Source organism: Canis lupus, chromosome 25, assembly GCF_003254725.2.
Source record: "Canis lupus dingo isolate Sandy chromosome 25, ASM325472v2, whole genome shotgun sequence".
NCBI classification, from domain to species: domain Eukaryota; kingdom Metazoa; phylum Chordata; class Mammalia; order Carnivora; family Canidae; genus Canis; species Canis lupus.
Window position 1 is genome coordinate 46,989,182 of NC_064267.1, and position 14,530 is coordinate 47,003,711.

At 54.0% G+C, this 14,530-nt stretch overlaps 1 protein-coding gene across 20 annotated transcripts in view; it reads left to right on the forward strand.

The window, feature by feature from the left end:
* Positions 1-14,530, forward strand: part of AGAP1 (ArfGAP with GTPase domain, ankyrin repeat and PH domain 1) — a 533,006-nt gene that overhangs the window by 359,648 nt on the left and 158,828 nt on the right. For 14 of the 20 annotated variants that reach the window (XR_007405993.1, XM_025463529.3, XM_049101379.1 and 11 more), the window contains one exon: positions 6,202-6,360. The exons of the other annotated variants lie outside the window; for them this stretch is intronic. Coding sequence is in view for 13 of the 14 variants with exons in the window: in XM_025463529.3 (XP_025319314.1) it covers positions 6,202-6,360 (159 nt within the window). In the remaining variant the exon portion in view is untranslated. The remainder of the gene's footprint in view (positions 1-6,201; positions 6,361-14,530) is intronic. 20 annotated transcript variants of the gene reach the window in all.

A 14,530-nucleotide genomic window follows, 5' to 3' on the forward strand; every position in this document is an offset into this window, starting at 1 on the left:
GGGACGGCGTGAGACTCCTCTTTCCATACTGTTCTGGAGGGAGGGGCCTCCGTGTCCAAAATCTGAAAGAAATCTGCGGTGTTCCGTGAAGTCTGTCCTGAACCTTCCAGGGGTTCTCTCCTGCCCCTCGTACCTTCTCATGGCTCTTGTGTCCTCAGCCTTGTGTTTTGGCCACATGTGGGCTTGTCCGAAACCTTCTGCACCTCCCGGTAGCTCCCTGCAGGGCACAGACTCTGGTTTCCGTCCCTGTGCCCAGGGGTTCAGTGTGGGGAGACTGGGTGGCCCAGGAAGGTCAGGGTTAGAGGAGGCGGCAGGCACCTGCTAGCAAGGTAACGGGCCAGCCTGCTGGTGTCCTAGATGACGGGAGTCCTGGTTTCAGGACTCATGGGAGGGTATCACAGCTGTAGTACAGTGGCCAGAGTGTCACCCTTGTCATGTACCTGTTCCCCCAAGGGCCAGGGAACACCAGTGTACAGTGGGTTGCATCACAGAGAAGGAACCCGAGTTTAGGGAACCTCAGTCTTCTCTGATGGAACGCACACAAGCCTACCTGACCAGCGCCACGGAAGGCGACCGTAAACAGATCTGCCCTCCTGTGGAGGAAGAGCTTTCTCTCTATCATCCAAGCCTATTTACCATACAGACATCCCTAAAAAGGCCATCCGGAACAAAAGGGTGCCTGGTGGCGTTGCTTGGGCCACACGACATGAAGAAACACAAGATCCAAGGAGCAGCCTAGATGCAATAAGGGTGCAGGTGGGGATTCCGGTAGGGGCACAGGGAGAGGGAGGTGGGGAGGAGGAGGAGGAAGGGCAGGAAAGAACAGAAGGTTCCCCTCTCCCCACCCTCCGGGGGGTTGCGGCTCTGGTCCTCAGGCCCCACAGTGGGTGGGGGGTGGGGGTCGAGGGGTGTCCCATCAGTTTCCCTCCTGTCTGTTGACCCCGGCGTAGAGCTTAATGAGGTGGGATCAAGTCTTAGACTTTCCTCCTCATCCCCGAGAGAGAGGACCTTCGATCCAGCTTTTGGAATCTCTTCTCTAGGAGACGGGCATGCCTACAAAGAAAGTGGTTTCCGCCCGTGTGCTGCGTTCTCCCCCAGGCTGCTAGACCTCGGTGTGCTATCTTGTTTCTCAGCCACACGAATGAAATTCCGCAGGACGCACATGTGTTCAGGTGGGCACCTGCCGGAGCCCTTCACCCCGCTGTCCGGGCACGGCCCCCGGTGTTCAACACCCCCGGCCACCCCCTCCACCCCCCACCACCCTGTATCTCAGCTGGTCTTGGCCTTCTGATCCCTGGCAGCCAGAAAGCCAGATCGAGTCGTGGGCTTCTTTCCCAGACGAGAACCCCGGATCCACAGCCTTAATTAATAACTTGTTAATGTGAAATGAATTGCCGTTCATTGGCAGACACGGCCCTAGAGTACCTGGAGAGGAAATAAAGTGACTTTAAGGTTAGCCTCTTCCTTACCTGCTTCAGAGGTATTTGCAGAAGCAGTTAGGGGTGCCTGGGGTGCTCAGTCAGTGAAGCGTCTGCATTCGATCAGGGCGGAATGATCTCGGGGTCACGATCTCGAGGGTCCCCTCGAGTCCCGCGTGGGGCTCCCAGCTCAGTAAGGAGTCTGCTTTTCCCTCTCCCTCTGCCCTTCCCCCTGCTCATTCTCTCTCTTTCAAAAAAATAAATAAAATCTATAAAAAAGAAAAAGCAGTGAGAACGACGCCGTGTGGTAACACGTAGGCCAAATGCTGCTGGACGCGTACGTATACAGTCTACGAAGCAGGGGCCTTGCCTGACCGGTGACAGTTAGTGACATCTATTCAGGAACAGAAATGCAGTTGTGCATTAGCCTTGTTGGGCGCCGTGTGTGTGTGTTGAAAAATAAGCATCCGAGATTGACATAAAATACCGTATTTAGATTTTAAATCTATATCATTATTTAAGATATTCGTGAAACATTTGGGGGGCTGTTGGTTTCTTGACTAATGGATTCACTCAGAGCAAGTAGAAATGCCCCCGAGTGTGACCACTGGGCCGGGACGGCTCTCACTCGGAGCGAGATGCTCCACGGGCCACCGCCCGCCAGTGAGACTGCTTTCACGGGGCCGTGGCCGCATCCGTGGACCACTGGTTTGCCTCAGAGCTAAAGCCTGTGTCTTCGTGTGTTTACATTTCAAGGCAAGTGCCTATTTGTGTGGATCCTGGAGCTATCTGTTTTAGGGCAAAAACAGGATTTTTTTGCCCTTCATAACTTTATTTTGTTACGCTGCAGTTAGTGGATCTCTTACTGATCTCTTATATTTAGGAGAGTCATAACTGACGTCAAAATAGAATATATACTAAAGCGAGATTTGTTCTCCTGCGAGAAAACCAGATACGTTTTACTTCTGAAACGAAGTTCTTCTTATGCATATTTTTGAAAGATTTTGTAACTCGCAGTTAGCAAAGGTCAGGCCCCGGGCAGACAGGCGGGCCTGTGCCCTGGCTGCCGCACCGCCGATGCAGAGCATGCAGACACATGCCCACTGCTGCCAGATACTCCTATTTTTCAAATGATGCCAGAAACCACAGATTTTTAGGAAGACATCTCCCAAATTCTACCTTAAAAGAGAGACCATTGACTACTAAGCAGAAAGGCATCTCTGAGCGCAACCCAGACTCCAGGCCGCAAGTCTACGGATCTTTTTTAAAATTTTACTTTTGGGACCGTGTGTCCATATACACACATTCACGTGGCCAGAGCTCAGTCATATAGTTTATCGTGAGTCCACGGGTGGGGGTTGAGCGTGGTTCGGATGAGGAGAGCCTCACACGCTGGACGGCCCTCAGGCTCGGCTCTCCGAAGAAGCCCTCACCGCTGTTTTGGGTCTTGCACTAGTTCCACGTCCGACACCAGGAGCACACAGTCTGGCCAGGAGGTTCTTCACGCCACACGGCCCAGCTGGGGGATCCCCTCAGGAGCCAAACCCCAGACCTGCTCCCCCAGCAGCTTTATATATTGAACTTGTGCTTAAAATTTCCTTTGACCCAGAGCTAGAAGTTTAAGAACCAGGGGACCAGCTGCAGACCCATGACCACCACCGGCACGTAGATTTGCTTCAGTGTGAACGTTTCAGGGAACCTACTCTCTTTCCACAGTGGCTGTTTGTCCTGGAGATGGAGAGTTTGTCCACCTAAGATGAGCGCTTTGTCCGGTAACCTCCATTAGAACGTTGCACACGCTCCAGTCCGAGTTCAGACCGACGTGGCTGTGCCGTGTGCTTGTGGGTGCCCCTGGGATTGTGCCTCACGTAGTCGGGGACAGGTGCACTTGGCAACTTCCCTCTGCCTTTTCTCAAGGAAGTGTATCAGGAGGTTTTTAGGCTGGTCGTCCTCCGGGAGCCACTGCTCAAAGGGAAGCTGCGCAGCGGGCTCAAGTGTCGTCGTGTCGTCCTGTCATCATCGGCCCAAAGGCAGAGACAGTGAGGGTGTTTTGGGATCTTCAGGTGCTTTTGGCCTGTGTACCTAGAGCTGGTGTAAGATGAGCTTTTGTGGACAGAGCCCACTTGATGGTGACTTGTCACAGGTGGGGTTGGGCAGCAAAAGGAGGACATGAATGATCTCCTTGATGTTTTTGCCAAACGGCAGGTGTGCCCGTGGGCTGGCTCGGCAGTGGGGTCACAGCTTCTGTGGATCTTCTCGTTGTCTCTCTGACCTCTTTCCATCTTTCTCTTTTCCGCTACCATAAACATATTAGCAAGGCCCCGAAGCCCTTGTGTGCTGAGAATTCATGTGATGAAAGTACAAGTGGCTTTGGGGCTCCGGAGGAGGGGAGCCTGGCCCCCAGCGTGGCTCTGAGTGTAGGTGTGTGAGATCAGGATCTGCACCGGGAAGGGCGGGCCCAGGGTCAGGGATGTGAGCCCCAGGGCGAGCAGAAGTGGCACAGAGTCCAGCGTGGGCCCCGTGGGGCAAGGGGAGGGGTCTCCCAGCCAGCCCCGGGGACAGCCAGCCTCAGGTAACTGCTCATGGAGGGAGCCTGGGAACACACAACCCATTTCACGCCCCTCTCACACACCTGCTGCCCATGGTGGAGCCTGACGAGAAGCCCGCGGCTGCAGCCCCAGTGGGCACCCCCCGACAGGAGAGCAGGACAGAGGAAGTATGTGGCAGGAAGGCAGCAGGAAGACACAGGTACGGACACAGGCTGCAGGGGGGACCCACACTGAGCTTCCCGGTGGGAGCACTCATCCGCTCCCCAGATGCTGCCCTGCAGTGGTCTGAGCCCCTGTTGTAATAGGGGCCTGGCGGAGGAGAAGCCCATCCAGGAAACAGCTTTAGGATGCCCTAAACATAGAGGGTCCCCGAGGAGCCTGAGCTGTGTCCCTTACTGCCAGATGCCCGGCCATCCTCCCAGGCCTCCGGGGGGCTCTGGGAATGCCAGCCAGCTCTGTCATTCAGGCCATGTGTGCTTCCAGGATTTTAGGGCCTGAGCGTGCCCGAATATCAGCACCTCGGTCCTAGGAGGGAGATGGTTAAACTGGCTCAAGACGCTGCAGCTGTAGACAGAGGAGCCAAGACCCAGGCTCCTGACCTGCAGTCCTGCGTGCTTCCCTCAGGCATGTTTGCCATCAGGAGTCCGGGGTGGTGAAGAGCTCCAGTCATAGCTGCTGTTCCATGTTCGTAGTCCTCTCTGGTGTCTGAGCTTTGGCAGGTGCACTCAGAATTTCACGTGCACGCACGTTACCTGAGCATCTTCTGGAAAAGCAGGGGTGAGGCGAGTGGGGCCTGGGGGTCTGCATTCCTAACATGCTCTCGGGCGATGCTGCTGCCGTTGATCTGAGAACCACTCTTAGGAGGATCTGTGTCCTCCTCCTACTCTATAGTTCCCGAGGTGTCACTCTTCTGGCTTTTTTTCTGGAATCGGATAGGCCTCCCTAGAAAGAGCTGCTCATGACATTCGAAGTGTGCCCGGGTCAAGTAACAGCATAAAATCGGTAGCATTAAAAAAAAAAAGAAAAGAAAAAATCGGTAGCATTTGTTAAAATAGAAATATATTTTTTGAAGCAAAATCACTCATCTCCATTGGCCGCTTGTTTGTTGCATCGCTCACATACACATTTCAGTAGGTGAGTTTGTGACCTGCCCGTGCTCTACGGGACACAGTCAGGTGGGTTATTCGTAGCGGAGTCCTGCTCCCTACCTCTGGCGGCCCCCCAGGACCACCACAGTGCCGTGGAAAGTGTGTATTCTCTTAAGCGCCGCGCCCCCACTCCGCCCCAGGCCTTCGGAATCAAAATACAAATATTTTGAAGCCTCTATTTTTAAAAAGCTCCATGGATAATTCTGGTAATTGGTCAGATGCGGAAGCCGCGGATCCCGTCTCTGCACGTAAAACCTTGTGCTAGGAAAGCCTTCTATTAAAACAGTTTAGAACTTAATTGGTTCCAAACTAAAATAATCAGAGGAGAGTTCAAAACCAAACCAACCTGGTATCTCTGAAGATCCGCATCCAACAAATCAATTCACTTGCACAAGGTATGACGGGCCGGGCTTCAGACGGGCGCTGGATCCATGCTTTTGAGGTCTGAAATTGGCGTGAGACGAAAATCGTTCATTCCGATGTTGAGCTTCGGACCGTATCTCCGTCCTTCGCCGCCCCGTGTGGTCGCGCGTGGCTTCGGCTGTGTCGCCCTGCTTGGCCTCCTTGGGGGTAAGGGTACACGTACCTGGGTTAAGCCTGCGTTTCCTCCGATGTCCCGTCTCGCAGCTTTGATCCGCGCTGATCGTAAACTATAGCTTCACCGTGAACGTCGTCTCGGGCACCAGGCAGCTGGCTGCCATCCGTGGTCATCGTCACTTCCGTTGGTACGTTGGCACGGCGGGGGCCCCTGTAGGGTCCGTCTCGCCGGCCTGCGGGTCCGCGGCTTCTCCCAGAAGTGGGTCTTGGTCTTCACCTCTGCTCCACCCAGAGGCGGCGTTGCGTGGCCGTCTTCGTTCAGGATCGTGTTGTGCGGTTAGGGCCCTTGGCAGTGCGCTTCCAGGCCCCCGGAGATCTGCTGCACCGTGTCTGTCCTCCCGGATCTTCCATCTTCCACTGGGGCAGGACGCCAGCTGCTCCCGGTGCTACGACCCACCGTGTGCAAGCACTTGGGCCTCTAGACTAAGTCGTGCTGGCTTCTGGGGTCTGCAGTCCGAGGTGGTGTTCACCTGACTTGTTTATTCCTAGGGAATGTCACTAGTGCGTCTGGGTCTCAGATGGCGAGCGGCGTCAGCCTGGGCTCCTTCAGCGGCCGGCCGGATGGCATGCAGCAGCGCTCCTACTCAGTCTCCAGTGCCGACCAGTGGAGTGAGGCTACGGTCATTGCAAACTCGGCCATCAGCAGTGGTAAGAGAGGGCGCAGCCCCACGGACCCGCGGCCCCCCACGGTCCTCGGTGTGAGCCAGGGGCCGGGTGCGGCGCCCCGAGTGCAGGCCCCGTGGGGCGGCCGCGTGAGCGGTGCGCGTGTCCCCTTTGATCCGTGCAGGAGCATTTGGTCCTTGACCGAGGTCTCACGCACACCGTCCCACGTGTTCCTGTTGGTCAGGGAGGAGCAGGTGGCCTGTCAGATTTGGGGAGTGAGGCTGCACACGGGGCAGAGTGGCTTTCCCACGGTCCCGTGACAGGAGGCGAGCAATAATGCAGAACCCACGTTGGGGTCACGCTTTCCTGTGGGACCCGGGCCACGCTTCCACCACCGCTGCACACTTCACATCGCCAGGGCTTGGGGTATGTGTGTTTTTTCATGAAAGGAAAACACATCATTCATGCTCCTTATTTTCCCCAAATTCCTGATGTACCCTCTACATTTTGGAGAGTTCCCCTGCCACCCACCTCTTTATTTTTTTTATTTTTATTTTTATTTTTTTTCGGTGAGTGTGGGCAGCTTTTTGGGAGATGAGTGTGGACGTCGGGAGCTGTCTTGATGTTTGTGAGGAATCATGAATTACGGACTTTCGAGGCTGCGCTGGCTTTGCAGCTTTGCCTGTGGCATCTTGTCTATGGCCTGTTCACCGGTATTTAACGGAATTCCCACTGTTGTATGTCATCCATCAGGCAGGGTTTTAAAGTAATTTTAGCATAATTTGTTCTAATTAAAAGATTCAGCATCAGGTCTTCCCTATAGACCTACCAGCTGCTACAGCAGGACGTTTGCTTTGGGTAAACATAATCCTTATTTCTAGTTACTCGCCTCCCTCTGGCAGACCTGCCAAGTGAAGGCTCTCAGTACGGACATCTCCAGACTAAGGTGCGGAGGAGAAACGGAGTCTGAGGAGCAGCGTGGGTCTGGGAGAGCTTGTGGCGCGGCCCGGTGCTCCTTCCTCACCCAGGGGAAGACACGTGGGAGGCAGCAGATGTCTGCGATGCCCTGAGAACCCCAGGGGAGGGGGTCGGACTCACCGAAGACGAAGCACCTGGAGTTTGGTCCCTTGGAATTGTGACGTCTGAGTGCTCACCGCCGTCCCCTGCCCCGGAAGGGACTTCCCATCACACGGCCTGTTCTCAGAGCATCGCCACCATCCTCCCTCCACGAGCCTGTCTCATCTGAGGAACGGGCGTGCTTCCCTCCCTCGGGGTTTAGGTGTGAGCCCAGCACCTGGCCCGAGGCCTCTGTAGCTCAGTGTCTGCTGCTGTCCTCACAGCGACTTGGTTTTCTTAGGAGGAGCAAGCAGTTCACCTAATTACCGCATCATCAGATGCTTTGAATGGAGGTGATGTTTTCGGTCGGTATCACTAGCCCGCTGGGTTTACTCCATCGCTGCCTTTCTGCAGAGGGGTTTCCAGAGCCTGCTAGGCACACCCCCTTGGCCCTGCCTTGTCCAGCAGGGACCTTCTAGAACTTTCCTCCTCTGCGTTGAGGAGCCCCCAGCACGGCCTGAGTGACAGCGTTTGAGTTCTGCTCCTGAGGTGCTGTGGGAGTTCTATTTGGGGAGAAGGGGGATAAAAGAGCAAGTTCCAGAGAGAGACCATCACCTCCGATCTTTGCCCCCCTTTACTTATAGGGGCACCTGGGTGGCTCAGTTGGTTAAGCATCTGGCACTTGATCTCAGCTCAGAGCTTGATCCCAGGCTCCTGAGTACAAGCCCCACATTGGGCTCCACGCTGGGTACGGAACCTACTTTAAAAATATATATATATTTTCTAGAAAAGGCATGGGAAACGGTATACTCATCTAAGTCCGTTCTATGCAAACCTGCACAGTTATCCCTGTGACTAAGACTCACCAGGTAACTCCCCGCCCTGGGTCGCAGGTCTTTGCGTCTGGCTGGGCGTGTGTGCAGTGGGCGCTTCACAGCACCAGAGCACAGGACTCCGTTATTTCCAGCCCCTCCGTTTGCTTGGAAGTGGCATTCCTCAGAAGATGATCGCACTGGTCCCTGCGCACACATTTAGAAAGTTCCTCTAAGAGACCAAGCTTGCCTACATGAATGCTGTTTTATATCGATAAAGTGGTTTCTCATCTGTTCACGTCCATTCTTCATTCCAACAGCACGTTCAGTAAAGACTAGTCAGGCTCCCTGAGGCCACAGAGCCTGGACCCCGAACACGGGAGGTGAGGAGCTCCCGTCTGGCCCTGAGTCACCCCGCCGTGGGCCGTGGACGGGGAACTTGCGGGAGAGCCCCCGTGGTTTAGGGACAGTCAGACAAGGAGAGCCGCTCAGAGAGAATCAAACTTGAGCAGCGCTTAAGACCAGTTGGGGTTTTTGGGTGCCAAACCGCAAGAGGAAGTTATTATAAGCACTGAGGCAGTTTGGAAAGGGCTCAGGGAGGAGGGAAAGGGGAAATGCAGCAGCTGCAGAGCCGCCGTGACGCGAAGGGGCCAGTGGGAGCTCTGTGTCAGCAGAATGGGTGCAGGCGGGACCGGAAGAGGACCAAGAGGTCTGAACGGCAAAATTAATAACTCGCATCTTAATTTTAAGGCTCAGAGCTGGCATTATTTAAGTAGCAAAGATCCGGAAAGACAGCGGGATGCTGGACAGGAGGAGGATTCCTACGCTCTTGCGCGATCCTTCTTTATGCCTCTGTTTTCTGAGGGTTGACTGCACGTCACAACCAGGGGAGGTTGAAAAGAGAAACAGCAGCAGTAACAGTAACGGGAGCTATTTACGGAGGGCCTCGTGTGGAAGATCTCCTTTCATCTTCAGGGAGTCGATACTGATGTTAGCTCCACCTGACGGGTGAAGAGACGCCGCTACACGTCGCTCGTCCAAAGTCCCACTCCGGTAAGGGCCCGGATGCAACCTTGAGAACACGTCGGTGCTTCCCAGACCCGCCGCCGCCAACGCCCCCCACCTCCGCCTCCCGCCCCCGCCCCCCTGCTCCCCCAGAGCTGGTTGCAGGTGCACATTCCTAGTCTCGTCCCAGACCCACCGAATCTGAAGCTCAGGGCCAGGCCGCGGCAGCCCGTGTTCGCAAGCCCTGCGCGGGACGATGTGCACGCTGAAGTTTGACAACCAGCGCTCTGGCCTCGGCAGCCCCGGGAGTTGGCTAGAAATGCAGCCAGCCAGGCCCACCGGGACTCGCTCGGTGGGAGCTCCAGGTCACCCCCCCCCCATATGCTGGTCCACCTGGGTGTCGAGAAGCCCTGTCCCCGCCTACAGTGACCGTAGCGTCCTGGCTCCTGCTGCTGCGCGCCGTCCCTGCCTTGCGTGATCCATCACGTCGCCAGAGCCACGGCAATTTTTAATGAACGTCGGGGCCATCGGATCTGACAGGCGACTTCAAGAAAACGCATTTATGAATGGATTTCCAGACCTCAACTTGGACATCAACATTTCCTGCCGCGCCGGGAAACAATCACAAAAGAAACAAACATGATTAAGAGCTTTCTGTCATGCTTTTTTCTTTTCTTCTCAAGTTGCGGTTGATACAAATCCCACCCTCTTTCCTTTTTTTAATCATTTTATTTTGTTCGCCCCCTCTCCTCCCCCCTCCCCCGAGTATCTGGTCTGGATGTCAGCGTCACAAAAGCTTACACTGTGCTAGCAGCAGGGACAGAGAGAAGCTAAGCAGCTTTTGAATCCAAATGCCCCTGAATTGGTGAATTTGCCTTCCCATTGTCATCCACTTTTATTATAAGACATAATAACAACAAACATTGGGAGTCAATTTTTCTCTGCCCCCTCGTCCACACTAAATTAAGACTTTGGCTCCAGAGAACTTCTGAAAGGCTTCTCCTCCGAAGGCGCAGGTACCCTGGGGGCTTCTCTCTTTTAAGCAGCTGTGAGCAACTCCTAATTAGATAGATTACTTTGTAGCGTGCAAAACTACAAAACAAGAGGTTCTGGTTAAATTAAGGGAGGAGGAGAAGAAGAATCCATTCTGTGAAATGGAATGCCCCACTGCTTTATGACTATTACTGTTGTAAGGTTTTACATTAAGTACCTGAGGTTTAAAATTAAATGTCTAATATAATTTGGCGTTGCTAACATGAGACCCGCATCTGCCCTTAGAGGAAATCCAGACAGCTCAGTTCAGGGTTTCAAATTGCTGTCTGCCGGTTGCGAGCAGCGCGGAGGATTGGGTCCCTCTTCGGCGAAGCACCACATGCTGCTCGGCATAATTTTTTAAATGCGGAAACGTATTCATCTTGAGCTTCTGCATTGGAAGAGGCTGCTCCGCCAGTACATGAAAAATTAATTTTTTTACATTTTTCCTCACTCTCCTAAGTGTTTGACAGAAGTAATTTTTGCAGCAAGAGGGAATAAAAACTGGTGGCTGTAAATTCCTGTCCTGGAACCTCTTGTGTAGATTCTTTATGGAGGCAGAATTGATCTACATGTCAGACCCTGTTGTGGTTTAAACTGTTTATCACCGTAATGGCAGCAGTGAGCCTGTGAACACCAACTTATAATCCTGGGTGAAAGAAATTGTTGTTTGCAGTCAATGAAGGGGCAGCTTAGCTTTATTGATAGATTCAGAACAATTATCTCTGCAACAACTATTGGCTGAGAGTTTCCGTGAGTCTTATTGGGAGCCTGTAATTTCTTTCTTTGGATTAATCATTTTTCTCTGTAGGTAATTTTCTCTAGAAGTGTTAGCCGAGAGTTCACAGTACCGCGGGTAGCAGGGGACCCCCGGGGGTCGTTTGTAGATGCTTGGTTGTCATATCTCGCTCCAAGGCAAAATGCGTGTTTCGATGCATCACACCTGTGCAGAAGGTGTGCGCCGACGTCTGCGTCCTGTGTGCGTCCTGAGCCTCTCAGCGAGCCGGGCAGGCCGGCGGTGCCGTGTGTCCCCCCAGTGCCAGCCCAGGGCCGAGGGCCTCAACTGTTGCTGTTGCCGTGGCAGCCACGCTCCCCCCACCCCTGGGCTGTCAGGTTGTTTTGATGGCTCCACCCCGTCCCCCGATTGCTCCATTCCAACAGTTAATCTTTGCTGCCCTGGCTGGCCATCGCCGTGAATATTGCATTGCTTCAAATGGCTCTAAAGCACGTCTCTGGGACCCTGCCTCCACCTGCCTCCACCCCCGGCCCACGGACAGCCACCCTGACAGTGCCAAGTACACACACCGTGCTCAGTCTTCTCCGTGAAGGCGTGTGTGCACATGTGTGTCTCCCTCCAACAGTTGAATCATGCACCTTCCAGCCAGTATGTACCAGAATCTGTTATTGGACCATTGATCCTGAGTCTGAAGCCTTTGAGGTTTTTAAAGACTTTTTCTCATTATGAACTTTTTTTTTTTTTGGCACGGCTGTTGTAACCATAGAGATGAAACACACAAGTTTCAGCTCTGCTAGTTGTACGTCCCACACGTCTCTCTGTTTTTCCCGTCCTGGGCGCTGACCCGAGGCTGGCCAGGCATCCCCTCGGGGGCAGAGAGGGTGCTGTAAGCGGGTGCTGGGATGTTTACAGTCCGTCCATCCATTCTAACTGGTACAGTTTGAGCACTTTTTTCTCTCCTTGGCGATTATGCTGACAATTTCGGCCTGTCTCCAGCAGGTGGTGGTAGTGTGACGCCGCCGCTCGGACCAGGAGGCTTCATTTGCAGGATTTTCGTGAGGGTGGAAAGGAGGAGGTCAAGGTGGGGACTGCCTTTGTTGTCCGCGGCCTCTCTGTGTCTAATGTTCACTTTCTGAGAATCACCGTCGCCGTTTGATGACCGAGGTTCAAACAGGCTGAGAAACGCAAGACTCTTAATAATTAGCCAAAATTCAAACCCAGATCTTTCTGATTTCCAAAGCTTCTAGTTTCCCCCTCTGCGGTTTTAAGGGAGGGTTTTTTTTTTTTTTTTTTTTTGTCTTTTTTAAAAGAGACTCGAATTCTTAATATTGTATCCATAGAAGTTGTTTATCTCTATAAAGCTTGCTTTTAAAGGAAATAATGTTTTCCCTTCTCTGGTTTCTCCTGAACTCTCCCCTTTATCATCAGTTCCTCTCCGGTCCTGGCTGGCATTCAAAAAGCATTCCCTGGGGTTTGTCATCAACCTTCAGCTTAGCGCGGTGTTAAAGGGCCCGTGGGCTCTCATCTCTCAAAGCCGGACACCCTGTCTCAGCCGCCAAGGTCCGCTCCCCTCGCTGGGCCGCTCGGCCTAATTAAAGGGATGACCCCGGCTCCCTCTGTGCTCAGAGCCTGCTTTCCTCTCTCTGCATGTGGCCAAGGAGAAAGCAGAAGCTTCCTAGGGTAACTGGCCACAGGGGGGGGGAAAGGTGTATTTTTTTTTCCCCTCTCAATCAAAACGTTGTTACTTTGTACTTTATCTCCTTAGTCCTCTCCTGCCAGCTATTTCTAGCAGCAGGTGCTGACCGGAGAAAACACTGCCCCCAATATCAGAACAGGGAGCAGTAGATTTCATGCTTGAAGGCTGGCAGTCCTCATTTTCCCCAGCAGAAGTCTAGAAATCATTTTAAACAGCTGAGAAGGAGGGATCCTGTGGCCCGGTGCTATAGCACCTGCACTAAGTGTCTTAGCCTGCTCTGGCCCTCAGCATCTTCTTCTGGACCCGATTTCTCAACCAGGGGTAGTTTTGTCCCCTCTCCCCACCCTCAGGGACATGTGGCTCTATCTGGAGACACTTGGGGTTGTCGCAGCTAAGGGGCAGAGAGAGGGGTGTGCTCCTGAGACCTAGTAGCACAGAGGCTGCTAAATTCAGCACCACAGGGCAGCACCCTCATCCCCACCCCAAAAAGCGATGCCACCCAAAATGTCAGTAGTGCCGGGGTGAGCTAGGCAATGCAAATGTGGGTCTGTGGTCCCGTCTTGAAGCCCCCAAGCTGTCCTCCATCATGAGCTAAGTAATCCCCCCCCAGGGAGAAGGCAGCCTGTTTCCTGCCTTGGAGGAGTTACTGCAGCCAACCCCAGGCAGTGTCTGGTCCCTGCAGGCCTTCCAGCTTGGTCTCCAACCCTCTCCCCAGGCAGAAGCCCGAGGCTGGCCACTTGCCCTCCGCCTCACTGCTACCAGCAGCTCTGATGTTCAGTGCTGCTTGCCAGGCATGAGAGCCCCTCTGATGAAGACCTAGAATGATCCCCACCCAGCTGGCCAGGGCCGGATGGTGTCTCAGGCACTGCGCCGCCCTCTTTACCACCCGCTCGGCTGCCCCCGAGAGCGCCATGCCAGGAAGCAAAGGTCCCGCAAGCCCGGGATGGCCTTGTCTGTTGGCAGGTCTGTCTGTTGCCTACATGAGTCTGTGTGGACAACACCCGATGACAGGTGTAATCATGGTACCTTCCAGACTTAGGGGCCACAAAGTGAAACTGAGAAGACCTATCTCAAGTTGAGGTTCAGCGAACCAGCCATGTACAAGTGCTGCAGTGGGGTGCCCAGCCCCGGGGGGGGCGGCCTAGACTTTGCTCATCCACTTAACTGCCCTGAGGGAATGGGAGGTCTCTGACCTGCTCCCCTGCTCACCTCTACCCAAATGCACCTGGCCTGCAGGCTTCTTTTGTGGGGCCCTGTTTCCAGAAGGCCACACTGGGAGGTGTCCAGCACAGTGGACAGGGGTGTAGAGACGAGTCTGAAGCCCACATCAGATAGAGAGGGGTTGAGGAACTGGGAGGGTGGACTCCAGGACAGGGGGACAGGGGATCTCAAATCTGGCTGCACATCTTGGGCTCGAGGATGCTTTTTAAAATTACCAGTTCCTGGGGCCGAGGGCTGGCGATGTGTGTCCTCTTGGCCAGGAGCGAACCTGAGCCCCAGAACGTTCCCCAGCGCATCCAAGGTTGAGATCTTCTAGGGGGTCGCGAACCACGGCTACGATGAGAAATGTGAGCCTGATTCTGTCGGCATCCTGAGCACTTTGGACTAGAGCAGTGACTCCACGTGGCAGGAAAGATCCTGGTGACGGTCCTGACACTAAGTAGCATAAAGTAAGGTGACGCAGCATAAGACTTCAAAATGATTGTTTCCAACTTGTTCTTCTCACATCTTTTACTTCCTCCGTCCCCTGATGACCCTCTTTTCCCTTTACCAAGGAAATAGGGGAAGACGCAGGCTCACTCCCCCTGCCCAGGCCCCTGCCCCCGCCCCCACCCCAGCTGTACCTGGGCTGCTGTGTCTGCTCTGCGTCCTGCTTGC